The sequence below is a fragment of the Spizellomyces punctatus genome, assembly GCF_000182565.1.
Source record: "Spizellomyces punctatus DAOM BR117 chromosome Unknown supercont1.22, whole genome shotgun sequence".
NCBI lineage: Eukaryota > Fungi > Chytridiomycota > Chytridiomycetes > Spizellomycetales > Spizellomycetaceae > Spizellomyces > Spizellomyces punctatus.
In genome coordinates this window covers 250,341-274,352 of record NW_015971558.1, presented here as the reverse complement: position 1 = coordinate 274,352, position 24,012 = coordinate 250,341, and the positions used below count along the sequence as shown (strand labels likewise).

The 24,012-nt window shown below is 48.4% G+C and overlaps 14 protein-coding genes across 14 annotated transcripts; 7 read left to right on the top strand and 7 right to left on the bottom strand.

Annotated features, from left to right (window-relative positions):
• Positions 1 to 11: 11 nt before the first annotated feature.
• SPPG_08545 (uncharacterized protein) lies at positions 12 to 1,140 on the bottom strand. The gene is made up of 5 exons (XM_016756695.1): positions 813 to 1,140; positions 643 to 744; positions 513 to 563; positions 261 to 297; positions 12 to 194 (listed from the first exon to the last, which is right to left on the bottom strand). Exons 1-5 carry the CDS (start codon positions 988 to 990, stop codon positions 149 to 151), a joined length of 414 nt encoding a protein of 137 aa, XP_016604197.1. The 5' UTR covers positions 991 to 1,140; the 3' UTR covers positions 12 to 148.
• On the top strand, positions 919 to 2,618 carry SPPG_08544 (uncharacterized protein). Its single transcript, XM_016756694.1, has 4 exons — positions 919 to 1,100; positions 1,200 to 1,557; positions 1,846 to 2,130; positions 2,193 to 2,618. The coding sequence occupies exons 1-4, from the start codon at positions 1,063 to 1,065 to the stop codon at positions 2,289 to 2,291; spliced, it is 780 nt and encodes a 259-aa protein (XP_016604196.1). The 5' UTR covers positions 919 to 1,062; the 3' UTR covers positions 2,292 to 2,618.
• Positions 2,331 to 5,082, bottom strand: SPPG_08543 (uncharacterized protein). The gene is made up of 10 exons (XM_016756693.1): positions 4,880 to 5,082; positions 4,742 to 4,818; positions 4,637 to 4,679; positions 4,451 to 4,574; positions 4,253 to 4,390; positions 3,987 to 4,187; positions 3,730 to 3,926; positions 2,742 to 3,660; positions 2,622 to 2,679; positions 2,331 to 2,560 (listed from the first exon to the last, which is right to left on the bottom strand). The coding sequence occupies exons 1-10, from the start codon at positions 5,038 to 5,040 to the stop codon at positions 2,514 to 2,516; spliced, it is 1,965 nt and encodes a 654-aa protein (XP_016604195.1). The 5' UTR covers positions 5,041 to 5,082; the 3' UTR covers positions 2,331 to 2,513.
• Positions 5,048 to 6,156, top strand: SPPG_08542 (uncharacterized protein). The gene is made up of 3 exons (XM_016756692.1): positions 5,048 to 5,166; positions 5,233 to 5,413; positions 5,471 to 6,156. The coding sequence occupies exons 1-3, from the start codon at positions 5,151 to 5,153 to the stop codon at positions 5,991 to 5,993; spliced, it is 720 nt and encodes a 239-aa protein (XP_016604194.1). The 5' UTR covers positions 5,048 to 5,150; the 3' UTR covers positions 5,994 to 6,156.
• SPPG_08541 (uncharacterized protein) lies at positions 5,963 to 7,328 on the bottom strand. The gene has a single exon (XM_016756691.1). The coding sequence runs from the start codon at positions 7,054 to 7,056 to the stop codon at positions 6,268 to 6,270; it is 789 nt and encodes a 262-aa protein (XP_016604193.1). The 5' UTR covers positions 7,057 to 7,328; the 3' UTR covers positions 5,963 to 6,267.
• A 1,678-nt stretch (positions 7,329 to 9,006) lies between these two features.
• Positions 9,007 to 9,977, top strand: SPPG_08540 (uncharacterized protein). The gene is made up of 3 exons (XM_016756690.1): positions 9,007 to 9,482; positions 9,547 to 9,688; positions 9,759 to 9,977. The coding sequence occupies exons 1-3, from the start codon at positions 9,172 to 9,174 to the stop codon at positions 9,813 to 9,815; spliced, it is 510 nt and encodes a 169-aa protein (XP_016604192.1). The 5' UTR covers positions 9,007 to 9,171; the 3' UTR covers positions 9,816 to 9,977.
• SPPG_08539 (uncharacterized protein) lies at positions 9,758 to 10,749 on the bottom strand. The gene is made up of 4 exons (XM_016756689.1): positions 10,512 to 10,749; positions 10,222 to 10,298; positions 10,086 to 10,159; positions 9,758 to 10,023 (listed from the first exon to the last, which is right to left on the bottom strand). The coding sequence occupies exons 1-4, from the start codon at positions 10,666 to 10,668 to the stop codon at positions 9,936 to 9,938; spliced, it is 396 nt and encodes a 131-aa protein (XP_016604191.1). The 5' UTR covers positions 10,669 to 10,749; the 3' UTR covers positions 9,758 to 9,935.
• Positions 10,750 to 10,813: 64 nt separating this feature from the next.
• On the top strand, positions 10,814 to 12,402 carry SPPG_08538 (methionine aminopeptidase, type I; the record flags this gene model as incomplete). Its single annotated transcript, XM_016756688.1, has 8 exons — positions 10,814 to 10,994; positions 11,076 to 11,198; positions 11,276 to 11,367; positions 11,431 to 11,524; positions 11,590 to 11,673; positions 11,746 to 11,922; positions 11,997 to 12,178; positions 12,235 to 12,402. The coding sequence occupies 8 exons, from the start codon at positions 10,814 to 10,816 to the stop codon at positions 12,400 to 12,402; spliced, it is 1,101 nt and encodes a 366-aa protein (XP_016604190.1).
• An 11-nt stretch (positions 12,403 to 12,413) lies between these two features.
• SPPG_08537 (STE/STE20/MST protein kinase) lies at positions 12,414 to 15,170 on the bottom strand. The gene is made up of 11 exons (XM_016756687.1): positions 14,923 to 15,170; positions 14,543 to 14,723; positions 14,297 to 14,457; positions 14,111 to 14,225; positions 13,924 to 14,043; positions 13,722 to 13,859; positions 13,575 to 13,667; positions 13,478 to 13,513; positions 13,000 to 13,417; positions 12,787 to 12,926; positions 12,414 to 12,728 (listed from the first exon to the last, which is right to left on the bottom strand). The coding sequence occupies exons 1-11, from the start codon at positions 15,015 to 15,017 to the stop codon at positions 12,489 to 12,491; spliced, it is 1,737 nt and encodes a 578-aa protein (XP_016604189.1). The 5' UTR covers positions 15,018 to 15,170; the 3' UTR covers positions 12,414 to 12,488.
• A 321-nt stretch (positions 15,171 to 15,491) lies between these two features.
• SPPG_08536 (homoserine O-acetyltransferase) lies at positions 15,492 to 17,558 on the top strand. Its single transcript, XM_016756686.1, has 5 exons — positions 15,492 to 16,439; positions 16,506 to 16,576; positions 16,641 to 16,666; positions 16,734 to 16,845; positions 16,916 to 17,558. The coding sequence occupies exons 1-5, from the start codon at positions 15,602 to 15,604 to the stop codon at positions 17,372 to 17,374; spliced, it is 1,506 nt and encodes a 501-aa protein (XP_016604188.1). The 5' UTR covers positions 15,492 to 15,601; the 3' UTR covers positions 17,375 to 17,558.
• A 39-nt stretch (positions 17,559 to 17,597) lies between these two features.
• On the top strand, positions 17,598 to 19,236 carry SPPG_08535 (branched-chain amino acid aminotransferase). The gene is made up of 3 exons (XM_016756685.1): positions 17,598 to 17,776; positions 17,847 to 17,914; positions 17,982 to 19,236. Exons 1-3 carry the CDS (start codon positions 17,611 to 17,613, stop codon positions 18,924 to 18,926), a joined length of 1,179 nt encoding a protein of 392 aa, XP_016604187.1. The 5' UTR covers positions 17,598 to 17,610; the 3' UTR covers positions 18,927 to 19,236.
• Positions 18,910 to 19,972, bottom strand: SPPG_08534 (DNA replication protein PSF2). The gene is made up of 5 exons (XM_016756684.1): positions 19,833 to 19,972; positions 19,648 to 19,762; positions 19,487 to 19,583; positions 19,311 to 19,428; positions 18,910 to 19,247 (listed from the first exon to the last, which is right to left on the bottom strand). The coding sequence occupies exons 1-5, from the start codon at positions 19,950 to 19,952 to the stop codon at positions 19,062 to 19,064; spliced, it is 636 nt and encodes a 211-aa protein (XP_016604186.1). The 5' UTR covers positions 19,953 to 19,972; the 3' UTR covers positions 18,910 to 19,061.
• A 112-nt stretch (positions 19,973 to 20,084) lies between these two features.
• On the top strand, positions 20,085 to 22,170 carry SPPG_08533 (uncharacterized protein). Its single transcript, XM_016756683.1, has 2 exons — positions 20,085 to 20,253; positions 20,318 to 22,170. The coding sequence occupies exons 1-2, from the start codon at positions 20,120 to 20,122 to the stop codon at positions 22,014 to 22,016; spliced, it is 1,833 nt and encodes a 610-aa protein (XP_016604185.1). The 5' UTR covers positions 20,085 to 20,119; the 3' UTR covers positions 22,017 to 22,170.
• SPPG_08532 (uncharacterized protein) lies at positions 21,970 to 23,969 on the bottom strand. The gene is made up of 6 exons (XM_016756682.1): positions 23,608 to 23,969; positions 22,849 to 23,554; positions 22,662 to 22,779; positions 22,528 to 22,607; positions 22,415 to 22,475; positions 21,970 to 22,352 (listed from the first exon to the last, which is right to left on the bottom strand). The coding sequence occupies exons 1-6, from the start codon at positions 23,907 to 23,909 to the stop codon at positions 22,264 to 22,266; spliced, it is 1,356 nt and encodes a 451-aa protein (XP_016604184.1). The 5' UTR covers positions 23,910 to 23,969; the 3' UTR covers positions 21,970 to 22,263.
• Positions 23,970 to 24,012: the final 43 nt, after the last annotated feature.

Genomic DNA, 24,012 nt, shown 5'->3' with positions numbered 1-24,012 from the left:
AAACCTCCAATTCCTATTATTAGTCACCTCGCTTCGCGGACAGCATTTATTATGCAGATAGATAGATGACAGAATACAGATGTACAATGACCATTGATCCACTCAGTCGAGCATAGCTCGACAGCAACCTCCATTACAAGATTATATATCAATTTGACGCCAGGCGGATTCCGTACCGCAGAAAGGAAATGGCACTAACGACCGAGAACAATAAACATCAGAAATCACGGTGAGCGTGAACACACCTACGGAGTTAGTACCTGATGAGAGTAATGAGGCCAGCGGGCATCACTTTGCCTACAACGAACGGGAGAGATTGATTAGCGGTGTGCGCTGTTAATTACACGCATTGAATGGTATAGGCGAAAAACATAGCGGCTGGCCGGCTAGTGGTGTAAGGCAAACTTCGCGAAGCATTATGCCGAACAGCACCAGCAGGCCAACACAGGCCGTTTTTGTCGAGGCCATATCCATCCCAACACGATGACGCGGAAGGGACTGATAGTACATACCTGACTGAGAGTACCGTGTCCCCATCACCACCATAAGGGCCCCACTCAAGACTAGAAGGCAAACGCAAAAGACGAGCACATCAGTTCCTAATCCTACACGTACAAAGAGATAAAAGCAAACCAAACTTACTCAACAACAGCGAAAAGTGCCTTGGGTTTGCGCTGACTTGTCGTGCACCTATTCCCAGTAATGTGCCTGTCACTGTTCCGATACCAATAGACGTCAAGCTACCTGGGTACAGGCGTGTAGGTAAGACGACTGTAGCGAACTTTGAGGATGAAGGGACTGGTGTTGTCAACCTGCTTTGATAAACCCAATTATCCCCCCAATGAAGACAATCCCTGCATACACATAGGCAAAGTAGTCTGTGTAAGGCGTCCGTGTTGATGGTTGTGGTGGCATGTTCGCTTTGATCCTCCCTCTGCTGCGATCTGCGGCGACTTGAAGCATTGAGCACCTCTCGTCACGTGAGCACATTCAGTAGCGTTGTGCGCTTCTCTTCTGTGAACCTCCTTTTGCCGCCCTCATCCAACGCAAGTGGAAACAAATATGCTTCGTGGAAACTATAACGATAGCAGAAGAGACAGGTACGTTGGATACGTCTAACGGCAGGGTTGCCGCGATTGTTTTCAGCTTGTGGCAAATTAGATCATCTGATCTACCGTCACTGGCTGTCGTTTCCGCAGAGCCTCGGACGACAGCAGATCTTACAGAACACGCAGCCGCTCTCCCAAAAATTCTGGAAGGAGTGATAGCTATGGAAAACCTGTTGCTCGGGATGAATATGGCAGAGAGCGTCGCGACTCTCAGAAGTACGACACGGCGAGAGACTCTCGACAGTACCACACGCCTGCCTATAAGAACGAGAGGGGGGACAGAGGACAGTTGAACGACTCGCGACAAAGTGTTCGATACGGTCGAGACAGAGCATACCAAGATTCTGGCAGAGAGGATAGACGGGGTAACTATGATCACCGTGAGACAAGGGACTACGATAGCGGAAGGACTACCAACAGCAGGAGCGGAAGACTGGATTCTTATGAGGTAGTATCTAATATGCCATGTTCTCAATCTCTTTCCATGGCTCTTTTTAAATCCCTATGATGTAGGTAAATACGTGATTCATGCAAGCGATGTATGAGATGGGTGCGAGGGCCGCAATGCCTGGGGAAACTGGACAATGGCTCCCATTGTCGCTTCCACTGCGGCAACGGACTTGAGTGAAGTGACTTGAATTAATCTTGAGCTCTTTCATTGCCTTTTTCTGTAAATTTAAGCAGGTTCGTTGGCGGTTTGAATGATTCTCCTTTGATATCTGGCTAACGAAAAGAGCAGCGTCGTCGTCAGTCAGACAGGTTCATCCCGCGGCCGGGTCTGCGCGATCGGCCAGTAGATCGCCGTGCAGATGATAGGAGTCGACCCGGTCCCTTTCCCAACCCTAACCCTCGTCCATCTTATGGTACACCTGATCTACAGCGACCATCATGGGCGTTGAAGCCTCGGACATCATCTCCAGATGCATGGCGCCATGACAAGTTCAGCAGTCGTAGACCTGACCGACCCCTGCGGGAGCCCACCCCTGAACCTCACGCGTCCGAGCTTACCGAAAAAGAAGACGTAAGTAACTTAGTAAGAGTTAGCGAATCGCGGTTTTGTTTTTATGGTCCCTCTTTGTGTAGACTTTGATTGAGAGTGGGACGACCGTGGAGCCTGGTCCGTCTGTAGACCAAAGGAAGGTTGGCGATACCGACGAAGCATCTTCCCATTTCGCTGAGTGAAAATCTCGTAAAGACAAACACGTCATGTGAAGCCCGAGCTTGCGGAGAAGAGCTTTGCTGATGGATCTATCTTGTATATTTACACGCTGATCCATACGCGGCATGGCGTCAGTTGATCCTTTTGCAGGCACTATTTTACAAATACTCTATCAATGGGAATAAATGAGCAGAACTATTCCGATCGTGTCAGGCCGATATATAGCATCAGAAACGTTCCGCTGTCTATCTCTTCTCCTTTATTTTCCCAACGCCTAATCGTTTTTTGGTAGCTGGGTAGTAACCACGTTAATGCGCTCTGTTCTGAACAAGTCTCTAAATGACTATCATCACCTTTCAAGGAAGTACTGCTTCCCACATGTGAGAACTGCAGTACATGCTGCCGAAATTTCTGCAACAAGCATTTTAGTAAGACACGGCCAGTCGCACGGTGCGTTTCCAGGCTTGCATTACCGTGTGAGATGCGGGTGTAATAGAACATCGTGCACCGATTCCTTGAGCTACAACGCCCTTACGGAATATATGGGTGCGTATTATGGAACGATGTCCTATGCCAGGTTGTGCATGTGCAGCTGGAGGTATTGTCGTTGAAGCGCTTAGTGTGGATGACGACACCTTCTCTACCGTAGAGGTGAATTCTTGTGCGGAACTATACGAAGCGATGAGGGTGCCATCGGTCTCCGTATCTGACTTCCGTCGTTTGACACTTTTCTCAACTCTGGTCGAAGTGATTCCAAGGGATATAGTTCCGCTTGCACTTGTCTGCAGAGGTTGGGATGATATCGAAAGCGGTTGATCATTCCAACTTCTTTTGACTAGGGACCCATCGTTCGCAGTCTGACTTGAAGCATCTTGACTGTCATCCTGTGATGCCATCAACGCGGGAATTTCAGCTTTCGCAGAGGATCCTGTTTCGTCCATGTCCTCCACTTTGCGAGGTGTTAACAGCTCACGTTTAGCAGCCTGTTTGCCAAGGCTGGACAGGCTTTGGAAAAAGGGAGAAATGCTTCCAGTCCGGCTGACACTTTTCTCATCGGGTAGAGATACATTGCGAGGTTTGAGGTTCAGTATTTTGGAATGTGGAGAGTGTTGAAATATGGGGGTTGAATCAGCACATATACTTGGCTTATCCGGCTCAGAGGGTGGACCTTTGAAGTGCGTTCCCTGGAAGTTCATGGGTGAGAGGTTCTCCTTGGTATTTGCTGGTTCTGCAACAGTTGTGTCCATTGAGTTACTAGGTGGTGGGAGAGAAGGCCCTGCACTGGTGGCATTTGCGTCAAGTGGTAGCCCCGCGTCGCCTTCGAACGGCAACTTTGTGTCGGGATCAAGAATCCCGGTTGCAATTCCTTTGGCTATGTCAGGTGAGAGGTCACTACAAACAACATACGAGTTTTCATTATGAAGCGATCTACTTTCCAATATTCACTAGCATGGCACTTACGGCCCAAGAAATCGAATCAGTTGGGTATCGAGCTGTAAATTGCTAGGTAGAGGATTCAAATGGATGATAGTGCCACTCCGAGGATCGTAAACTCGTTGGTGCAAAAAAGTCAATTCGGCAAGACGGAAGCGCTCCAGATAGTCACCGGGGCATTTTGGTGCATTGACAGCTCGCCCCCATCTCCAGCCCTTAATGAGCTGCAACGTGGGTATCAGTCAGCAATTCCGAATGTTCTGCAAATACCCATGCACACTCACTTCCTCTGCGTCTTTGTACTTCAATAGCCCGTGAGCTTTTTTTATCCCCACGCCTTGAGGCGACTCTAGATAGTCGCATCCAGATAAGATGCACATTTGGCGAAATCGACGATGTGTCCAAGTCTCCATTCCATCTATGTGTCCAAAGTCGTCAATGCTTATCTCGACTGCATTTCCTTCTCGATCGAGCTTTAGCAACACCTGAGGGTTTGGCACTGTGGTTTGGTCCTCATTCGCTCATGAGAAACTACATCAACAGGAACTACCTTAGAGCACCCAAAAACGAGGAGATCTGAATCTTCCGTAATGGCGGCGCTGGCTAGCCCAGAGTTTAACAGAAAAGTTATCTGAGCATCCGCCTCGTATGGGGCCACGATGTACTCGACATTTGCCCTTTGAAGCTCCTTCTCTGATGAATTAGCAAGACCGGACTCCCTACTCTTGGCGGAGATGCCGCTCCGTACCTTGATGACTTCATATGCCATCCGCGGTGTAACGTCCACACATTGCCGGAAACAGTCTGTTGCCTTCATCATTTGGCCAGTCCGTAGAAACTGATGTCCTTTCTTCATATTATCTTCTCGTCGTCTAATGGAAAGCAAGTTTTGTAGCTCCACTAATGAAGGCTCATAAACCAAAATAGCACTTACTTTCGTCGTTGCTTCTCAGTTTCAGCTTTCATGGGAAGGCAACCTTTCAGTCCAATAAATAAGTCGGTGGCTCCCCAAAAGCCATATGAGCATTTCTGACATTACCCCCGTCGAAAACCATGATTGGTCGGACATTGTGATTTAGCAGAAACTGCACTTGTCTCATACAATAATCTACATATCTGCGCCGAATCCATTGTCAGATAAGAACACTTGAACGGACAGAAATATGAGGACACGTACTTGCGAGTGGGACGCCCAGTGGCCAGCTCTAATGCGCAAGCAAATGCGCCTCGGTGAAGCCATACGTATGTGTCTACAGCTACAGTTTGCCCTCGATATGTACTTATGTGAACATGACGGTGTATGTCTTTGAGGAAAGGCAGAAGTCCTTGGATTCCCATTTGAAGTGTGAGAATGATCTCCGGGACGCGGTCGGACACGAGTCTTGTCCAGCCGCGTTCCTGCTCGCTCAGTCCTTAACTAACCTTCCTTTCACCAACGTACAGACGCAATGGCCGAAGACACAGGTAGATGACTATTTTCATCAAATAAACGGAATCTGTACTGAAGCTGGCACTGTTACTTGTGTCAAGAATGGAATGCTGCGTTGCGAGCGCAGGGAATCCTCCCCGCGGAACCTGAGGTCACAGAAGACCAAATAAACGAAATGCTTGACCAAGTGATATCAGAGAAGTATGGCGAGAAAGCCTTGGAAGACCGCAATTTGGACGAACTCGACGAGCTTGAGGACGAAGAAGACGACCGGGTCTTAGAGTACGTGTAAACGTCTACACAGGATTCCGGTTACCTGACTTTCCACTCCAACGTTAGGGCGTATCGTCGTCAGCGCATCGCTGAAATGAACGCTGCTGCAAGGTTGGAGAAGTATGGCACTGTCACCCAAATCTCGAAGCCAGATTATACAGTGGAAGTGACGGAGGCAAGCAAAGACACATGGGTTGTCTTGCATCTGTTTCAGAATCATATCCAAGCCTGTAAACTCATCAACGGCATCCTCGAGCGCATCGCTGCTCGGTATCGCTCAACAAAATTCCTAAAAATCGTTGCGGACCAATGTATACCAAACTACCCAGATCGCAACGTGCCGACATTATTGATATACGGCGAGGGGGATCTGAAGCGCAATCTGGTTGGGATCGAGCAGCTTGGTGGGATGGGCACGACCGTAGACCATGTGGAGAAGCTGCTCAAGTCAATTGGCGCTATTCACGATACCGTCCTTACCACACGGCGGGGTGACGGAGATGACGATGAAGAATCGGATCAGAGGCGATCTGGATTTCGAGTGAACCGGGCCAGCAAGGAGGACGAGGATGATGATGATTGGGATTAGTGGGCGATCTTACTACAATACATATCTCCCACACCCAACACGCTGGGATTACCCTAGTAATTAGCTAACCTATTCACGACCTCACAACTACAGGCAAACGGCGCCCTTATCCCCCCTAGTACACATCTGAGCTCTACCCTCAAATGGGGATGTTCAACTGGACACTTGCTGCAGGTACATTGAAAAGCAAATTTTAAAAGAAAGGCGGGGAAGGATGAGGGTCACTTCCACAGGCAGAGGACCTGCGGGTAACATTATTGACCGCCTCAGCTCCTCATAACTGGCCCTTACATTCTCCCTTGTCATCATTTCGTTTCACCTTTTTCCGTGCCTTCTCATCTTGCTTTGCCTTCTTTGCCATGTACTTTGAAAGTATAGGCGTGAGCGTCATCCGTTCAGGTCCAAGTTTTTGATAACGAATGAGTGCCTGCTCGCCTGAAACGAAGTCGAAATCAAAATCATATTTGAAAATAATACGCTGGCAGAGCCGCGTCTCGTCTCGAAAACTCTTGCCCAAATCAATTGCAGCTGTTTGCGCCTCAAAAAATTCCCCCTCAGGCATATCCTGTCCTTCCATTGCATATGCCACATTCAATCCCCATGCCCAGAGAGCAAATCTTGCCAGATGGTTGGGTTCAAGAGCTTCCAGGCGAAGATATCTCTGAATACCAAGGTCGACCAAGTCTTCAAATTGCTTCCGGAATTCGGGGTGGCCGTCCCAGGTCCGTATCAGTTCCGACTTCGGCGGACGAGGACGCTGAAAACGATATTCCCACATGTCCGGCTCGCAATCCGCGAAAACACAGCCAAGGTTGCCCTCTATACGAGGTCTCTTACGGAAGTGAGAAGTGCTATCAGCGGATGTAGTCGTCTGTGCCGGAGAGGTAACAGTTGAAAAAGAGGAGGATTGTCCCATAGGGGCGGCAGGAGCACTGCTATTGCCCTGCCTGGTGCTGCTGCTCTTGCCTGTGCTTTCCTCACCTGAGGAGTGAGCCTTTGGTGACTGCAGCTCCCCGGCGTCACCGCCGACGGAGACGTTGCTAATGGGATGCCGAGAAGCCATCTTGTTTGGTGCTCTTTGACAAAACTAGACGAAATAAGCTCCCAATTCAGATACGTCGGACTCTGCCCCATTCCTTACTGCCCCCCATCAAACCGGTCTCCGCTCGAACCCATTAAGAGAACCACTCACAACCATAGAAAAGTTCAGAAGGGACGACACGAAAGGCCAACCCCAGCTGCGTACAGCAGCATGTTTGAATGGATATAACACTACTATTGGAATAAAGACGATGCCAATATCTGTCAAACGTGCAAAATCGATGATGAGCTGCAATAGTTGGCCCAAGTGCTCAGCGGATTATCACAGCGTGTCATGTACCTGGTTCGATCCACTGTGACGTCCTTGATGACTCATTGACTACCATAGTCGGGGTACTCTGTAGTATAGCGTACTGGCGTGATATACTACAGAGTACCCCCATAGTCAATATGGCATACACGGAAACAGGAGACTGCAAAATGTAATGGTCGGTTATGAGGAATCGTTGGTGCCGAGTAGAGTATCATCAAATCATACGTTATCAAGGACTTGGACCTAATAGGATATCGCTCACGCCTGCCACTTTAAAGTATCTGGAACAAATAGGAAGCCAGATGAAAAGGCAGGGAAAACGGCAGCACGAAAAGAAGAGACTGCAAAATGTAATGGTCGGTTATGAGGAATGGTTTGGTTATGTAACTGTCGGAGTTCGCAACATTTTTGTTCAGAACTGTTCAGTGTACGGTGTTTTTAATAAAACATGTGTTATCAGACTACAATACAAGCACCTGCAGATATCAAGAAGTAATGGTCGGTTATGAGGAATGTTTGGTTATGTAAATGTCGGAGTTGGCAGCATTTTCATGTTCGGACCTGTTCAGTGTACCGTACGCTTTCTTTAAAACAAAAAAAGCGTCCATTAGTCTCGATTGGACAAGCTGATCTTTTCATTCAAACCAGAATAGCAAGTATTGCCAGAGGTTGCAGAGTACATGGAGAGAAACAGTACCGATACATAGAAATATTGTGACCCTTATCGATATTTGTTAAAGCATGGAAAATTCGTCTATAACAGGTAGAAAACTGGAAGAAAGCCGCTGGTGGATGATCAAGCTGGACAGTGTGATATCGACCCAGCAGTGATTGCACGTGACATCTTCTCTCATAGTGTGGAGGCGATTGAAAATGGCACTAGGACGCATTATTATCCGGATTAATCCGGTTAATCATATCGCATAATCAGAACCCCCCTCTATCGCTCAGATTGGTGTGGCATGTATTGTAATGTTTTTTTTTAAACTGCGGTGAGGCGCATGCCAAAGGTCTATAAAAGGGGGGCCTTTTCCCTCTTTCCTCTTTACCCATCCTCGACTCGAAGCATCTGCGCAACGCTCATTGCGACCCACACAACCTCATCGCGACTCGGTCAACCATGAGAACGCCGATGTGGTGGTGTCGAGGACCTCGACCGCCCGACAGCAACCGTGATCAGAACCAGCGGCAACCAATCGGATCCGATAACAAAACCTACTATTATACTGCCACATTAGTTGAGCTTGGTTGGTATGTATCGATGGCATTTCTTGCATTTCTTGTCATCAGGTCACCTCGCTGACATGCAAGTTTTTTTTAGTCTCCAAGCCTTGTCACTGAAAATCCACCAGCTTGTGACGCTGCCCAGTCGATTCGCTCCTGGATGCAAGAGTCTGGCTTCAATGCCATCAAGAGTTCTGGATCAAGGCCTAGTAGGGACCACGTGTAGTGGTGGGCAGTTATCCGGTTAGAACAACCGTTGCGTGTATAATTGCCTAGTAGTAGTTAGTTACCTTTTCCGAACCGGTTGTCGCCGGTTTATTCCCTGGTGTAGTAGCTAGTGCCAGTTTCTGTCACCTCTACACTATTGAATGTTATGGTTCACGTGCACTCATGCAGATGACTTCCTTGATGACTCATTGATTATCACTGCGAGTTTCTTCCCTCCCCACAAAACCACAGCCACGAGTTCTTCGTTTTTCCTTCATTTCCCCGCTTCCCCGCCAAGGTTTTTAAAAACGGAAGGTTTAAAAAAGGCTCACTGGCTTTAGTCTGTTTCCCGTCGAAATTACACTTACTGTTTATCCCCAGAAGCCATTCAATATGTCGAACCCTGAAAAGAAACAACCCAACAACTACGAGTCCATTTCCAACGACTCGCCTCCCGCTTACGCAGGCCCGCATCAGCCGTCCTCGTCAGCAGCCACGTTCACTACACCTCTCTACCCGCAGCCTGGTGGTCCAAATTATAATGTCTATCCCGGTACGGCTGGAGGAACCCCCTATCCGCAGGCGCCAGCCGACTATTATACAGCCCACCCTCAAGCTGACGTCTATGTAGTGAGAACAAACACGCCCATTGGAGTGAACGTTGTGGATGGGTTTGTAATGGTAGATGCACGGGAGCCGTTGAGGTGAGTCAGTCTTTGTATCTTTCAATCTGATATACCATGATCTGAAATAAGCTTTTGCGAACAGAATGCACTGTCCGTTTTGCAATACGGATGTCGTTACAAAAGTGACCCATGCTCCCGGACTCTTGGCTTATTGCACGTCGCTTATGCTTTGTCTTGTTTGCTGGCCATGCTTTTGCCTTCCCTTCTGCTCTGGCACATGTCAGGTGGGGAGACTACAACACATGTTCTGCCGTCATGTGCATTGTGCTAATCCTTTTTAAATGGCTCTGACAGGACAAGATTCACCGCTGTCCTCGCTGCAGGAGCACTTTGGCTGTCGTTCCCGCATAATTCAAAGTCGCGGCAGAATATGGCAGCGATTAGACCCCAATGTATAAATACGACTGCATGTATAAATTTTGGTGGGCGGGGGTTTCCCAGACATCTAAGTTGTAAATGATATTGAACAGGTTACGCATCAATAGTGCTGAATGTTAGTCGCAAGATCCGTCTTGAGGTAACTAAATGGCCCCATTTGCTCTGATCGGCCACCGCCACTCTTGAAATAAGGGTTAAGGAGAGAACTACAAACTTTTGCAACTGTCAAAAGCAAGGCCCTACCGTTCCTGATGATCCTTCAAATACAAATCCAAGTCCATTTGTGATGCAACATGGTAATGAACTGTTACGTACGCCTATTCGAAAGTGAAAGATTCGAGTTCGTTCCATATGCATGCTCCTAGATCTAGGAACAAACCTTGGAATCCCCTTCTTCGCTCAGCCAATGTAGTCCTACTGGCTTGGGTTGCGTAAATATCTGGACACCCGTAAACCCTGTTAGAAAAAAGGCAATCAGCATAAACCATATCAATTCACTGCTCACTGAGCTTGCGGATAGCATGGTGATATGACTCAGGATCACCAGCACGCAATCGCTACAGAGAGACAAGCTAGACATTTCGAGAGCTCATGTCTATCCGATCAACACACATTATCCCCTTGCCATCCGTATTTCTGTAAACTAGCAGGCGTTTCAATGAAACGCACCTTGCACTTCCGAGCAGACCCCTCGCGTGAAATCCGCCAAATATGTCAGATAGTCGGAACAACGATCTTTCGGCACCGACAGATTGACTTCATATATAATGGGTGAGTTAGCCGCAGAACTCTGACGGGACAAAGGCGCTGGAGCGGTGGAGCTCATGTTGAAGGCAAGATTGAAAGAAATGTTCAAAAGGAGCGCAATCTCGAAAATTGTGGGGAAGCAGCCTTGTCACAAGGGCGCGTGCTAACCCCTCAATATTTTTGTTGGTTGTGTGAGAGACCAACCATTGACAACCAGAACAGCGATGACAACGATGGACGGGTACAGCTGCGAAGCTTGTGGGCAGCCTGCGAAATTAAGATGCCCTACGTGCATGAAGCTGGATATCGCCGGATCTCACTTCTGTAGTCAAGAATGTTTTAAAGGGAGTTGGGCACAACACAAAGCGAAACACAAAACCGCCACGGCTGCACTATCCAATGGAGGTTCGTCTTGACTTTAAACTGGAACATGGGTGACTGTCCTCGGGCATAGAGGCTGATGCCCGATTTTTCTCTTCCTTAAAGTCGTTAAAACGTTCAATCCTTGGCCGTCCTACCACTACACTGGGAAGATACGGCCAATGTATCCTCTCGACCCTAGACGTGCCGTACCCGACCATATTGGAAAGCCGGATTATGCCGCGGATGGTAGGATTTACGTTTTTTGAACCATTTATTGACGGCAGTATAGTACGGAACTAATACATGTGCCTATACTTTAAAAGGCAAACCATACAGTGAACTCAGTTTGAGAGGAAGCACCCGAATCGAAGTCTTAAACCCTGAAGAAATTGAGAAGATGAGGACTGTCTGCAGAGTAGGTTGGCCTGTACGATCTACTCTCTTTGACGTTTTGATGCTGATCGGATGTGATCTAAAGATAGCTCGCGACGTATTAAACGAAGGCGCCAAGGCCATCAAAGTTGGAGCAACTACGGACGAGATTGACCGGGTGGTACATGAAGCTTGCCTGGGTGGGCATTTGTTACATTCAAAATACCCTGAATGAGGGTAGTATGTTAATTGGATTCACATGTAGAACGAGACACATATCCGTCGCCTCTCAATTATCACGGGTTCCCTAAATCTTGTTGTGTCTCCGTCAACGAAGTCATTTGCCATGGTACGTTATACTGAATTATACTGCAGCATCGTTACCTGCAGTCATTGAGTGACTGTTGAATTCGATCGTTAGGTATCCCTGACAAGTACGAAATACAAGACGGAGATCTTGTCAATCTCGACGTGAGCTGCATGTACGATGGTTTCCACGCTGATTTGAACGAGACTTACCTGGTGGGAAATGTGGACGAGGCGGGTAAAAGGCTGGTCAAAACTGCTAGAGCGTGCCTGGACAAGGCGATTGCCATGGGTATGTATACGCAAGTAGTAGGCCACGGATCTAACCGCTATGATACTGACCCTGCTTCTTTATTGGCGTTTCAGTGAAACCAGGGACATTGTATCGGGAGGTGGGGAACGTAATTCAGAAGCATGCCCAGTCGGAAGGGTTCTCGGTTGTACGAAGCTACTGTGGACATGGAATACATCGACTCTTCCACGGTACTCCCAGTGTGCCACATTACGCACGGAATAAGGCTGTTGGTGTCATGAAGGCCGGACATACGGTGGGTACTGTGCTAAGGTTTTACTGATTGTGAAATGTTGCTGATTTTGCGTATAGTTTACTATTGAACCGATGATTAACGAAGGCACATGGCACGATGAGCAATGGCCCGACGGATGGACCGTTGTGACAAGGGATGGGAAAAGGTCTGCACAATTCGAAGAGACCTTGCTCGTGACGGAAACTGGGGTGGAAGTCTTAACTGCTAATCGGGCAAATCATTGATATAGTATAGTGGAAATAGTTTCATATGAGGAGATTCATGGCATCCTTTTTCGCATTATTCCGATCCAGTTAACCCTGTGTACAATTTAACCTTTCCCAAATACCTCCACGCCCAAATTTCCCCCATCAGCTCCCAATGCCGCCTTCTTCGCATTGATAGCATCTAGAATCGGTCCTCGTTTTTTCTCATACTTTAGACGTGTAGCTTCAAGCTCTTTCTCCATATTTGTTTCAACAAGATCTAGAAGTTCCTGTAAGCTTTCGAGGCTGCTGCTGCTGTTTATGAGGTCAAACGGGGTTGTCGTGGTGGGTTGTCGTGGTGATTGCTGTAACCTGCACGTTAGTATTTGTGCACATTCAAGTGATATCCGTGCCATCACTTACGGTGGAGGTGGGTGATGATGCAGTAACGACAGGTCTGCGAGGCTTCATTGTGGACTCTTCATAGGACGAACTTGGTTCGGATTGCAATGCTCCTGCATCTGTTCCTTTTCCAAGATACTTCATGAAAGCGGGCTGATAACCTGATCGGTGCATTATCCGGAAAATTGTGCTAAGTATTCTTTGACTCAATAGAATTTTCACCGCTCGACTTACGTTTTGGGCTTCCCTCCTCAACTTTTGTCCGCATCGTCCCAACATCGACGTCATTTTTGTTGATCACCATGGTGCCGCTATACCCGCCACCTTCATCATTGATGACCATCGTACCCATCCCACCCTGAGCAGGCAACATGGTCCCAGAAGCATAGCTGTCAAAGAAGTCATCCAGTACCTTGCGCCCAGCATCCGTGGGTTGCTTGCCAGCCTTTCCGTTCAGTTTTACAGTACCATACGCAAGCGAGTCTTCGTCTTCTTCACTTGTTTCTCCACCACTGTGACGTCTTGCCTCTTCTGCCCTTCTCGCTGCTGCTTGGGGTCCGACGGTAGGCAATTCGTCAAAAGCACGTCGTGGTGACCCCGGCCGGGCTTGTTTGATGGTAGCATGATCAAGACGGACCGTGTCTACCGGGATCTTCGGGGGGACATGAATACAACTCACCAATGCGAAGGAAAACAAACACATTCAACTTACCGCGTCCTCATCAGACTGCTCGGCATCGCTTTCGTCCTTGAATAAGTCCAAGTCAAGCGTCAAATTACAAATGGCGCGGGTTCCGCACGACACCTACATCATCCAAAGCCCCCTTTGCAATCAAATCCATCACCTCTGACACAGTTTCGCTCATAACCGCTATTCCAGGAGCCTCCGTGATAAACGGGTGCTAGAATATGTGTTAGAAAACTATATCCAAAAACTGCAACAACATGGTTGTTACCTGCAAGAGTTGCTCGGCGCTAGGTCGCGCACTTGGGTTTTTGGTCAGACATTGGGCGATGAAGTCTATAAACTGCTTCGACCATTTGTCCTCATTTTGCAATCTTGGTGGCGGCTTCGTTGGTATCATGAAGATTGCCTAGAAAGAAGAACTTTGAGGACAAGTGGAAATCGGAGTCTGACCAACCAGTTCAAAGTCTTACGCGCATCGGGTGAATTTTATGGTACGGTGGTCTTCCCTCTGCCATCTCTATGCATGTGATCCCCAGTGACCATATATCCGCCAATACACCATAACCCACTTCCTGAATGACTTCCGGCGCCTACACCGGGTGCACGACTATGTCAGAATCATTTGCAAGTCTTCTCTGCATTATGTGTATATCTCACCATCCAGAAGGGAGTTCCAATCACTGTGTTTCGCTTTGCTTGATTATCGCTCAGTTGTCCCGCAACGCCAAAATCCGCCAGTTTTGCTTCGCCTTGCGTATTTAGTAAAATATTCCTGTAATATGATTATTACCGGATGAGTGTCTACATAGAGCCAACCAGCTAAGAGAGATCATGAATACACACCCAGCTTTGATATCTCGGTGAATCTTCCTCCTTTCGTGCAGATACTTTAAGCCTTCCAGTACGTTTCGGCAAATGACCGCAATTTGGCCTTCGGTCATCGTTCGTCCACATATTCGCATTATATCTGAGACAGACCCTGCACCACAATACTCCATCACTATCTAAACAAGGAGCGGCGATTAGCTCCTTCGATCAATGCAGTGTCACTCCAATCGCCACTACGATGCTTCTCCCACTCACTCATACCCAAAGGTAACCTTCTTTGATGTAGCTGCCGTAAAATTGCACAACATAGCTCGAATCGCAGCCATTCATGATGTTAATTTCTTTGACAGTGTCATCTAGGTCATTTTCCGCTGGGATTAACTTTATGGCACAGACGGTTGAAGTACGTTTGTGAAGCGCTTTGTGGACAGAGCCATACGACCTACAGCATAGAGAGGATTAAGTTCTGCGTACACGCTTTCTCTGCTTGATGATCTTCAATAAACTATCTCTTGCAACCACTTGTGGTTTTAGTAGCCCCAGTCGGCGCCATTTCGTCCCTTGGCTCTCACGCCAACAGGGGACCTGCTTCAATCTACAGATACTCCCACCGCTTTCCTTTTTAAGGTTTTGAAGCTCACCCTTCGCCCAATTTTCCGAGCACGGTAAACAGTTCTGTCGGGTCGGATGCCAGCTCCTCCTTCGTTAGGAGAGACGGAACTATTTGGCTGGCCATTATTAGCCGCGAATGCTCTCGGAACGGTTGGAAAACCCGATAGGTAGCAAATACGGAGGAAAGTTACAGGCGCCCGATCCCGATTCAAAGAAACCTCAATACGAGGCTCCAAAACTTGGAGAGGCAATCCCGATGCGTGGCTTTTCGTCGCGTAGAGTATCGTCGCCTGGTGGAGTGGAACATGACACTTTGTTCACGTAAACATCGTATCACGTGACCCTATTGGAGAGAACAATGCATGAAACTTGTATTTATCTGGCCTGCTTCAAGCCCACGCTAAGCGGCAGAAGAGTCACTTTTCTGATGATATGCTACGACAAGACAAGTAATACATATATTATTCCTCATCAAGGGCGATGTACTTTTGGACGTTCGCAGTTACGCACCATGTTTACAAACCCGACCACCAAAGCGTTGCAACAAAAAGATTGGACGGACAAGACGCGATCGTGAGCACGTGATTGAAAGTGATCTTGGATTTGAAAGCTTTCCACCGCCTTTAAGCCCACTGTCCTCCCTCCTTCCCTCCTTTGTTTGCAGTCTTGCTTCTGCATAGGCGATTATTGTCCGTCAAGCTATCACCAATGTTCAAACCTACAGTTCCAGCCTGGCGAATACGCAGCGCTATTAGCGGTATTCCATCAAAGAACGCCCTCATCTTGGGGGAGCGAACAATTCTTACGAGACCCACCATCCTTCTTACCGCAACAGGACGACAAGAACCGTCATACTTTGCACGCCATATTACATCTGCATCAACATCTCGCTCGTCCAATCCTGCACTTTCTTTCCCATGCCTTGAACGCAATGCTGAGCGGGAACGCTCGCTTGACGGTGGACCAGAACCAGCATATGACAAGATTGTTTCTGGCTATTCAACATACCATCACAGTGAACCCTTCAAGTTTGTACACGGCGGCGTGCTACCCGAGTTTGACATTGCTTATGAGACGTGGGGAACACTGAATGCCGCCAAAGACAATGCTATTTTGCTGCACACAGGATTAAGTGCTAGCAGTCACGCTAAAAGTCATGAGAAGAATACGAAGGATGGGTGGTGGGAGAAGTTTATAGGTCCTGGATATCCCATTGACACCAACAAATTCTTTGTAATATGTACGAACGCCCTCGGAGGATGTTATGGGTCAACTGGGCCATCCAGTATTGACCCATCCAATGGCGAGCGATACGCGACCCGATTCCCGATTATCACCATCTTTGATATGATTCGGGCACAATTTAAGCTTCTTGACAGTCTTGGTATTCAGAAGCTGCATGCTAGCGTTGGGAGTTCAATGGGAGGAATGCAATCTCTAGCGGCTGCCGCCTTGTTCCCGGAACGCGTTGGGCGAGTAGTATCCATTTCAGGAGCAGCTCGATCACATCCCTACTCCATTGCGCTGCGTCACACCCAACGGCAAGGTAAGCTTCTCTGATTAGTGCGCCGTTGTCGATCTATCTGTGCTAATAATTTGTCGACTCGGAAAGTATTGATGGCTGACCCTAACTGGAGAGAGGGATTTTACTATCAAGGAGTACCGCCTCATGTTGGTATGAAGGTAAGCATTTGTCTTATCTTGACTAAGAAAGATAGCATCGGAGACTAACGTTTCGAAATTTCAGTTGGCACGCCAAATTGCAACCATCAGGTAGGAGGAGCATGTCCTGAAAGCTTGCTAAAGCCGATATCAATACATTATTTCGTGTACCGTCCAGTTATCGGTCTGGCCCGGAATGGGAGCAGCGATTTGGAAGGAAACGAGCGAATCCTGACCAAACACCCGCGTTGTGTCCAGATTTTCTCATTGAGACATACTTGGACCATCAGGTGGGAGGTCGCGCTTATGCAATGTCCCTGTGCTAGATACTAATCAGACTTGTGGCATGCGGTTGCTTAGGGAGAGCGGTTTTGCCTCCAGTATGACCCAAATTCCCTCTTGTATATTTCAAAAGCAATGGACATGTTCGACATGAGTTATCCGCTGCCACCTGACCCTAACGTGCACAGTCCGGAGTGTCACCAGCAAACGCAACACAAACCGGTTGACTGCCCCATCTCTCACCCATCCCCCCATCAGCCATTGTCGTCAACAACGGCGTCGCCCTCAGATCGCGCTGCATTGGTTAAAGGTCTGTCACCTATTACGATGCCGACATTGGTTCTGGGCGTGCAATCGGACATCCTATTTCCATATTGGCAGCAGAAGGAAATTGCAGATTGTTTAAAAGAAGCCGGTAACCGCAATGTAACCTACTACGAACTTGATGCCATGTATGGACATGATACATTTTTGATCGACCTGGTCAACATTGGAGGAGCTGTGAAGGGACATCTGGAAAACGTGGTTACCGTGTAATTTGGGGGAATGTAGAATAGGCAATTGTGACGTCTAGTGTAGTGCTAATCATAGCTTGGTACAGAGGCCAGTTAGCGACTAGTTAGCGACATTCCGTATATTCCTTGTCATGTGCAAGTAATGTGTCCTTATTGGGTCGTTATTACATTATTAATTAGATCGACTGTTGCCATATCAACCATCATGGATAACTCACGCCTGTCTTCCTCGCGTTAGTTTGCCCACACCCTTTCGTCATGGCTTCCTACGCTCCCGATCGCATTGACCCCGCAACCATTGACTGGGCAAACCTGGGATTTTCTTATGTGAAGACGAATGGCTGTGTCAAATATGTATGGAAGGACGGCAAATGGAACGAAGGGGAACTCCTCAAGGATTTTAAAGTCACGCTGGATGTTGCGGGTAGGTGTTAAGGCCGCCTGCCCGTCGGCTGCACAAGGGCTTTTCCTGACATTCTCAACTTTACCTTAAGCAACGGTACTGCACTATGGTCAGTCCTGTTTCGAGGGTCTCAAGGCGTTTCGTATGAAAGACGGGAAGGTAGACAGTCCAGCAGGCTTGTTCACTTAAAATTCATAATAAAACTAACCGCTGTCGGTCTATCTAGGTCCGTGTCTTCCGTCCAGAACTCAATGCGCGACGGATGATAAAGTCATGCCGTAGTTTATGCATGGCAGCTCCTCCGGAGGAACTTTTTCTGTCGGCTGTCCGTCGAGCAATAGAGGCGAACATTGATTACGTTCCTCCATACGGTTCGAATGGAGCCATGTACATTCGTCCGTTTGTCTTTGGCTCAGGGGCTCAGGTTGGATTGTCTCCTGCAAAGGAATACATCTTCATAGTGCTGGTTATTCCTGTTGGCGAGTACTATGTTGGGGGAATGGGTGCTCCGACGAAGGCGCTTATAAAGCACAAACTTGACCGTGCTGCGACGTACGGGACGGGACAAGTTAAGATGGGCGGTAACTATGCACCGTCGCTGGGCCCTACTCTAGCAGCCAAAGAGAAGGGCTACACCGTCCTCTTGTTTTTGGACTCCAAAGAAAACAAGTATGTCGACGAATTTGCTACCTCTAATTTTGCTGCTCTGACCGCTCCGGATGCCAACGGTAAGCGGATTTACGTCACTCCCAAGAGTACCAGCGCCCTGGCATCGATCACAAACCGTAGCTTGTGCGAATTGGCAGCCTTGCGCTTTGGCTGGGGAGTAGAAAGGAGACGAGTACCATGGGAGGAGGTGCGCTCGGGAGGTTTTGAAGAAGTAGCAGCGTGCGGTACGGCCGTTATCATCACTCCAGTGAGTGAGATCCATCGCGAGGTTGGTAAACCCAAGACATCTGCGTCCGCTAAGACGAAGACGAACTCGAGCAGCGTATGGGATGATGATGATGATGAAGAAGAAGATGTAGAGCTAGATATCGCAAAGGTGGCAGACCAATCCAGCAAGTTTGAGGGCTTTAGGCAGCTTTATGATGCATACCGGGCACTTCAGACTGGGGATTTGGATGGCTGGCAAACATATGGATGGCTGTGGCCGGAGGAGGGTATATGAAACCTCACGACCATAGAAGTTTGTATTTAGAGCAGATCTTTCCCTGATTTAAGTGGGTGGGATCCTGGTTATTTGCCGTCGAGGGGGACTGATCAGCGCCGTAGGATACTATTGTCATTTCCTGTGGACGTTTATTTACATGGATGGTGAAAAAGACAACCCATTTCCTGTTCGTTGGGACTGCCCAAGTTGATCGGAATTTGTATGCTGACTTGGCTGTGAATCGCCAGGTGGACGTTTTCGCAATTTTTTCAATTCATTGAACGCTTTCGTAAAAAAAGGGCGGATCTCATTCAGCTCCATCATCCCGAGATTGTTCATCTGCCATTGAGTGTGTCAGTTAGAAACTGAGCGACAGTGGGTGCGATCGCTTGGCGGACGAACCTCGACGCAGCGTGGATTTATTGCCTGTAGACCCCGGCGTGCTTTGGCTTGCCTTACTTCTCGCAGATCCTTCAGAAGCGTTCGCACCATGTCTGCTTGTGGTACATCATCTGCCGCGCTGAATACGAAGAATAAGAAGATATCTATGCCAGGCGAACCGCCAGCTAATTACCCACCAATCAAGTAACGCGTGGGAGACTTCCATAAAACGAAAGGGCAAGTCGCTGAAATTCTCTCCGCTCGTCTCTTGCTCTAATTTTGTGCGCAAATAGGCTACTCGGGCAAGGTTCAGACACAAGTGAAGCACGGCCGACAACTTTCGTCTCCCATTCCTCACCCACGTCCAACCACTCCGGCGGTTGTATCAGGCACTTTTGCTTTCGTTTTAGTGTTAAAGCCAGCCATAGTGGGACTTGGTGTTTTATTGGTGGCTTGAATGGACCGTATGATCCCTAGAAAACGTACAGGACATGTGTAAATCATAATTATCGCATCGGGGATACAAGAATGGTGAATTCTAACATTAATGAGTTGCAGGGTGCCCATTCTGTGGAGTGGTACAATTGTAATAGTTTCGTTTTCTGCAATGAATTCCACCTCGGCGGGTGTCAACCCGTTTCGTATCAGTCTTGGGTAGGGCATGTTGAACTGTGATGTGGTAGAGATCTAGGCAGAATTCGCGACAATTGATCGTCCTGTTGGGTGACTCATATTTGGCCTGTTGGTATAGCAACCACTGTCGAGGTTTGGCTGCATCTGAGTAAATGTGTTGACAGGAGGTTGGCCAAAACAACCACCAGTTGCCCACCATGTCCTCAGTTGCACCTCCTCAAGTCTGCAAATTTGCGAGGGGGGGTTGTGACCGCCTTTTTCGTAGCTATTATAGACTCTTGTCAGTTTCCATCTTGACGTCCAGCGCCCGAAATTCGACCAGCGAGACCAAGTTAGTAGCTGAGCTGCTCTTCTGCATTGTCTGCCCCGTCCACCTGACTCTAACACATGCGTAGGTGTGGATTCCGTGCTGAAAATCTGCTGGGGGTGACTTACAATGGGGCGAAACAGAACAGCACCTGGACACGCCGATCGCCGAAAGTAAAACACTTGGGTGATGATTTGAATGCCCGAGAGTCGCAGTGGGGTGCGGTTTCAAGTCGCGGTGAACGGGAAAAAGGATATGGTTCTTTGCCAGATGATGGCGTAAGGTTTGAACCCAGGGAAATTAGGCGTCGGCTGCCATCAAAAAAAGAGATTACCAAACCTGCAGCAGAAAGTCCAGAACCAAAGGACGGGAGTTCGCATACTCCACCTACTAGACCAAGGAGACGGAAAAGATTGCCATGGGAAGGCAGTGATCCGATTGAGCAGTTAGATCCCCTTACAGTCGAACGTCCCCACCTCCTTTTGTTTTCCAGGCTGACAGATGCTTTCCAAAGTGATCCAACCCGTTTCGTGGACTGGCTCGCTGGTCTGAACGACGCAGCTGGTACGATATACTTTAAACGTGGAGAGGGCTGGCCCCGGCATGTATGGGAGATCGTTTTGCCCGCCATCGAAGTGAGCGCGCTGTATTATATTAAGATGATGGTCCGGTACAGCGTCGTACGAAGCCTTCCAGATGGAAACATGGTATGGCGATGCTACGAACCTCATGGACTGCTAAGGATGGCACGCTTGCTGCAAGGGCGATCTTGGATACCAGAACGACAGGCGGAAATTTCGCGCCTGTGCAGAGAACTGGGGCATCCTGAATTATTTTGTCGACCAAACACCGCCCCACGACTTGGTGACCACTGGTTCACGGGCTTTTTTGAGGCTAGGGGTCGGCTTAGGGTAGACACTGGGGCGCAGGCCGTATATGCTGAAGTCAAATGGCACGAACCCGAGACGCTAAAGTACATACAGGAAGTATTGGGTGCTGGTGAAGTCCTTGAAGACTCAGCAGGCGACAAAAAGGATGCCTCCTGGTGGTCAGCCCCTGCCGCACGAAAGTCTTCTGAGACACCTAAGCAGGAAAAACTTTTCCGTACGCGCAGAACCTCGTCTAAAAAGGACCGCCATACTCCCGCGAAGCCAGTAACGTCCCATTCGGCATGGAAGCTTCGCATCGAGGGACGGATGGACACAGCACTTTTGAAGAAACATTTTGATTCCGCCCCTTTCAAAGGCAGTCAAGCTATCGATTTTGTCAAGTGGAATCGTACAATGTTGTTTTTGGACCGTGGGTATCAACGCCCCACAGCGACAAAGCGTGGTAGTGCGAAATTAGAACGATTAGAGACGTCACTGAATAATCGGTTGCCTGACGTGGCCACCACGACGGGAGTAACTCCCCATCCGGTAGTTTTAGCATCGTGGGATGGTCCAGGTGGGGAAAGTACCCGTGATCGCGAAGCTTTAGATGCAAATGGATGGATAGAACAAGTAGATGAGGAAAGTTTGCGAAGAACCACAGGTCGAACAAAACCGAACGTAGGCGAACCTGGTTATGTGGAACCGGACCCGAATGAGGTGGAAGCACCGAAAATGACGAAACGCGAAAAGACTACGCAGAAGAAAGCTATCAAGAGAGAGGGGAAGAAGCGGCGAGCTGACGTGGTGCTTGCTGCGAAAGAGAGCATGTTGACTGGTGAATGGGTTGATGAGACGGAATTGGAGGGCTGGGCAAAAGTGGCAACTGACGTGCCAACCCAATCAAATAGCCAGTAGGTGCATCGATATTGCATTTACACACATACACACATATTTATATAACGAGAGCTATCCAAGCCATCTGATCTACCGTAACAGCGCATAACACAATTGAGCTAATAATTTCAGCATGTGCAATCAGCAACAGGTTCACTCTGCACCTTTCGCAATAGGTTTCAATGGTGCCTGGTTGGGAGCTTCACAGTACATGTCAAATTGTTTCAGTCTATCAACCGCTGGGGTATACCACTTTGTTTTTCTGGCTTCATAGCAATGCTCCGGAAAAGGTATCTACTTGAGAAAACACAAACTGGTGTATATCAAGTAAACACGGGGCTACTCGCCCGTCTTCGACTGATAGGGGTGTTGGGTCAGGAATATAGCGGCGATACAGATTGAGCTATGAGGTACGTTACTTTTTAGGGATAGCATGTATGTCTTCAGGGCAGAAGCGACTGTGTTGGCGACATGTGGAAACTGTTGTTGGGTTAACACTTGACATGCAATACTGTAAAGTCTGTCAGCTTACATCGGTGCTGCAAGTAAACCTGCAGACTGGACGGCAATATGGGTAATTGGGCGGCAATGTAAAGCGAATCTGACATGGCTCTAAATTGGGAAAAGTCAGCGTGACTTGACAGATGCAGTACAACCCAAGAGTACCTAAAGACTTTGCGGTAGGTCCAGTCAGCTGAATTGCGAAACGAAACTCATGGTCGCTGGGTATCAGACTGAGAACAGTTGGATCATCATGAGCACCGTCATATACAGTCATGATATCCTACGTAGGACCATCATCAATTAATAATGATGTCGATTGACAATAGCCGTGGCGTCCTCATACTGTTACCTTTGATATATCATCACATGCCATCCATCCAAACTCCCCTTCTAAGAATATGTCTTTAAGAAGAGCAATCTCACTAAGTTGTCGCTTCCGGGAATAATATACAGCATCCAAGTCCAGATCCCGGGTTATTCCAGGCTGGTTGGCCGTCCCCTCATAGCCCTTTACGACAGCGGTCTGACTGGGTTTATCTAGTCTATTTTGCGGTCTCCGCTGTCGCTCGAAAGTTTCTGCAGCTTTGACAGGCGTCGTGCCGTGGGAGAGATGAGTTGCTTCGAGAGGACGTTGAACACTTTCCGTGGTTTTCTGGGGTCTGGTGTCCTGTCTTCCTGTTCCCTCATTAAATTTTGGCTTCACAGCAGCTTTGACAGGCGTCGCGCCGTGGGAAAGATGAACTGTTTCGCGAGAACGTTGACCATTTGCCGTCGTCTTCTGCAGTGGTCTGGTTTCCTGTCTACGTGGTCCCTCACCAAATCTTGGCTTTGGGGCGGCTTTGACAGGTGTCGCGCCGTGAGAGAGATGAGCTGTTTGGACAAGACGTCGACCGTTTCCCGTCGCTTCCTGGGGCCTGCTCGCCTGGCTACGTGCTATGTCACTATATATCGGCTTCGTTGCGGCTTTGACAGGCGTCGGGCCGTTGGAGATCTCTGCCGTTTTGGAGGGACGCTGAACATCGGCCCACGAGCCTTCGTATTCATCGATGCATTCCCTGGAAGTGGCGATTACAAATGTGGCGACTGTGGTTGATAAATTTCGCAGTACCTGCATCGGCGGCGATCATCTTCTCTCAGCTGCACTTTTGAGAAGCTTCCTTTGGAAAGCATCCTAGCACAACCACGGCATTCCAATTTTTCCTCATATCCTGGCATCAAGTGGGGCGGAGCTTTGAGCCAACTTGGATCGAAGTTCTTCTTCTTCTTCCTCTTTGGGATAATTGGCAGCTGTGAAGGTGTGTGAAAAGCCTGAGCTTGGGTCGGAGCTTCCGCAGCGGACGCAACATCATTCCATCCGCCAACTCCTGAAGCAGTACTCCGAGCTTCCCATGTCGCAGGTAACCTAGACATTAAGGCTCTGCTCGTCGGACAGGATCACGGATGGGGAAAGATCTACAAGGGTTATTAGAATGTATTTGGGGATATTTGGATTAGGTCATTGGGCTAGGATACG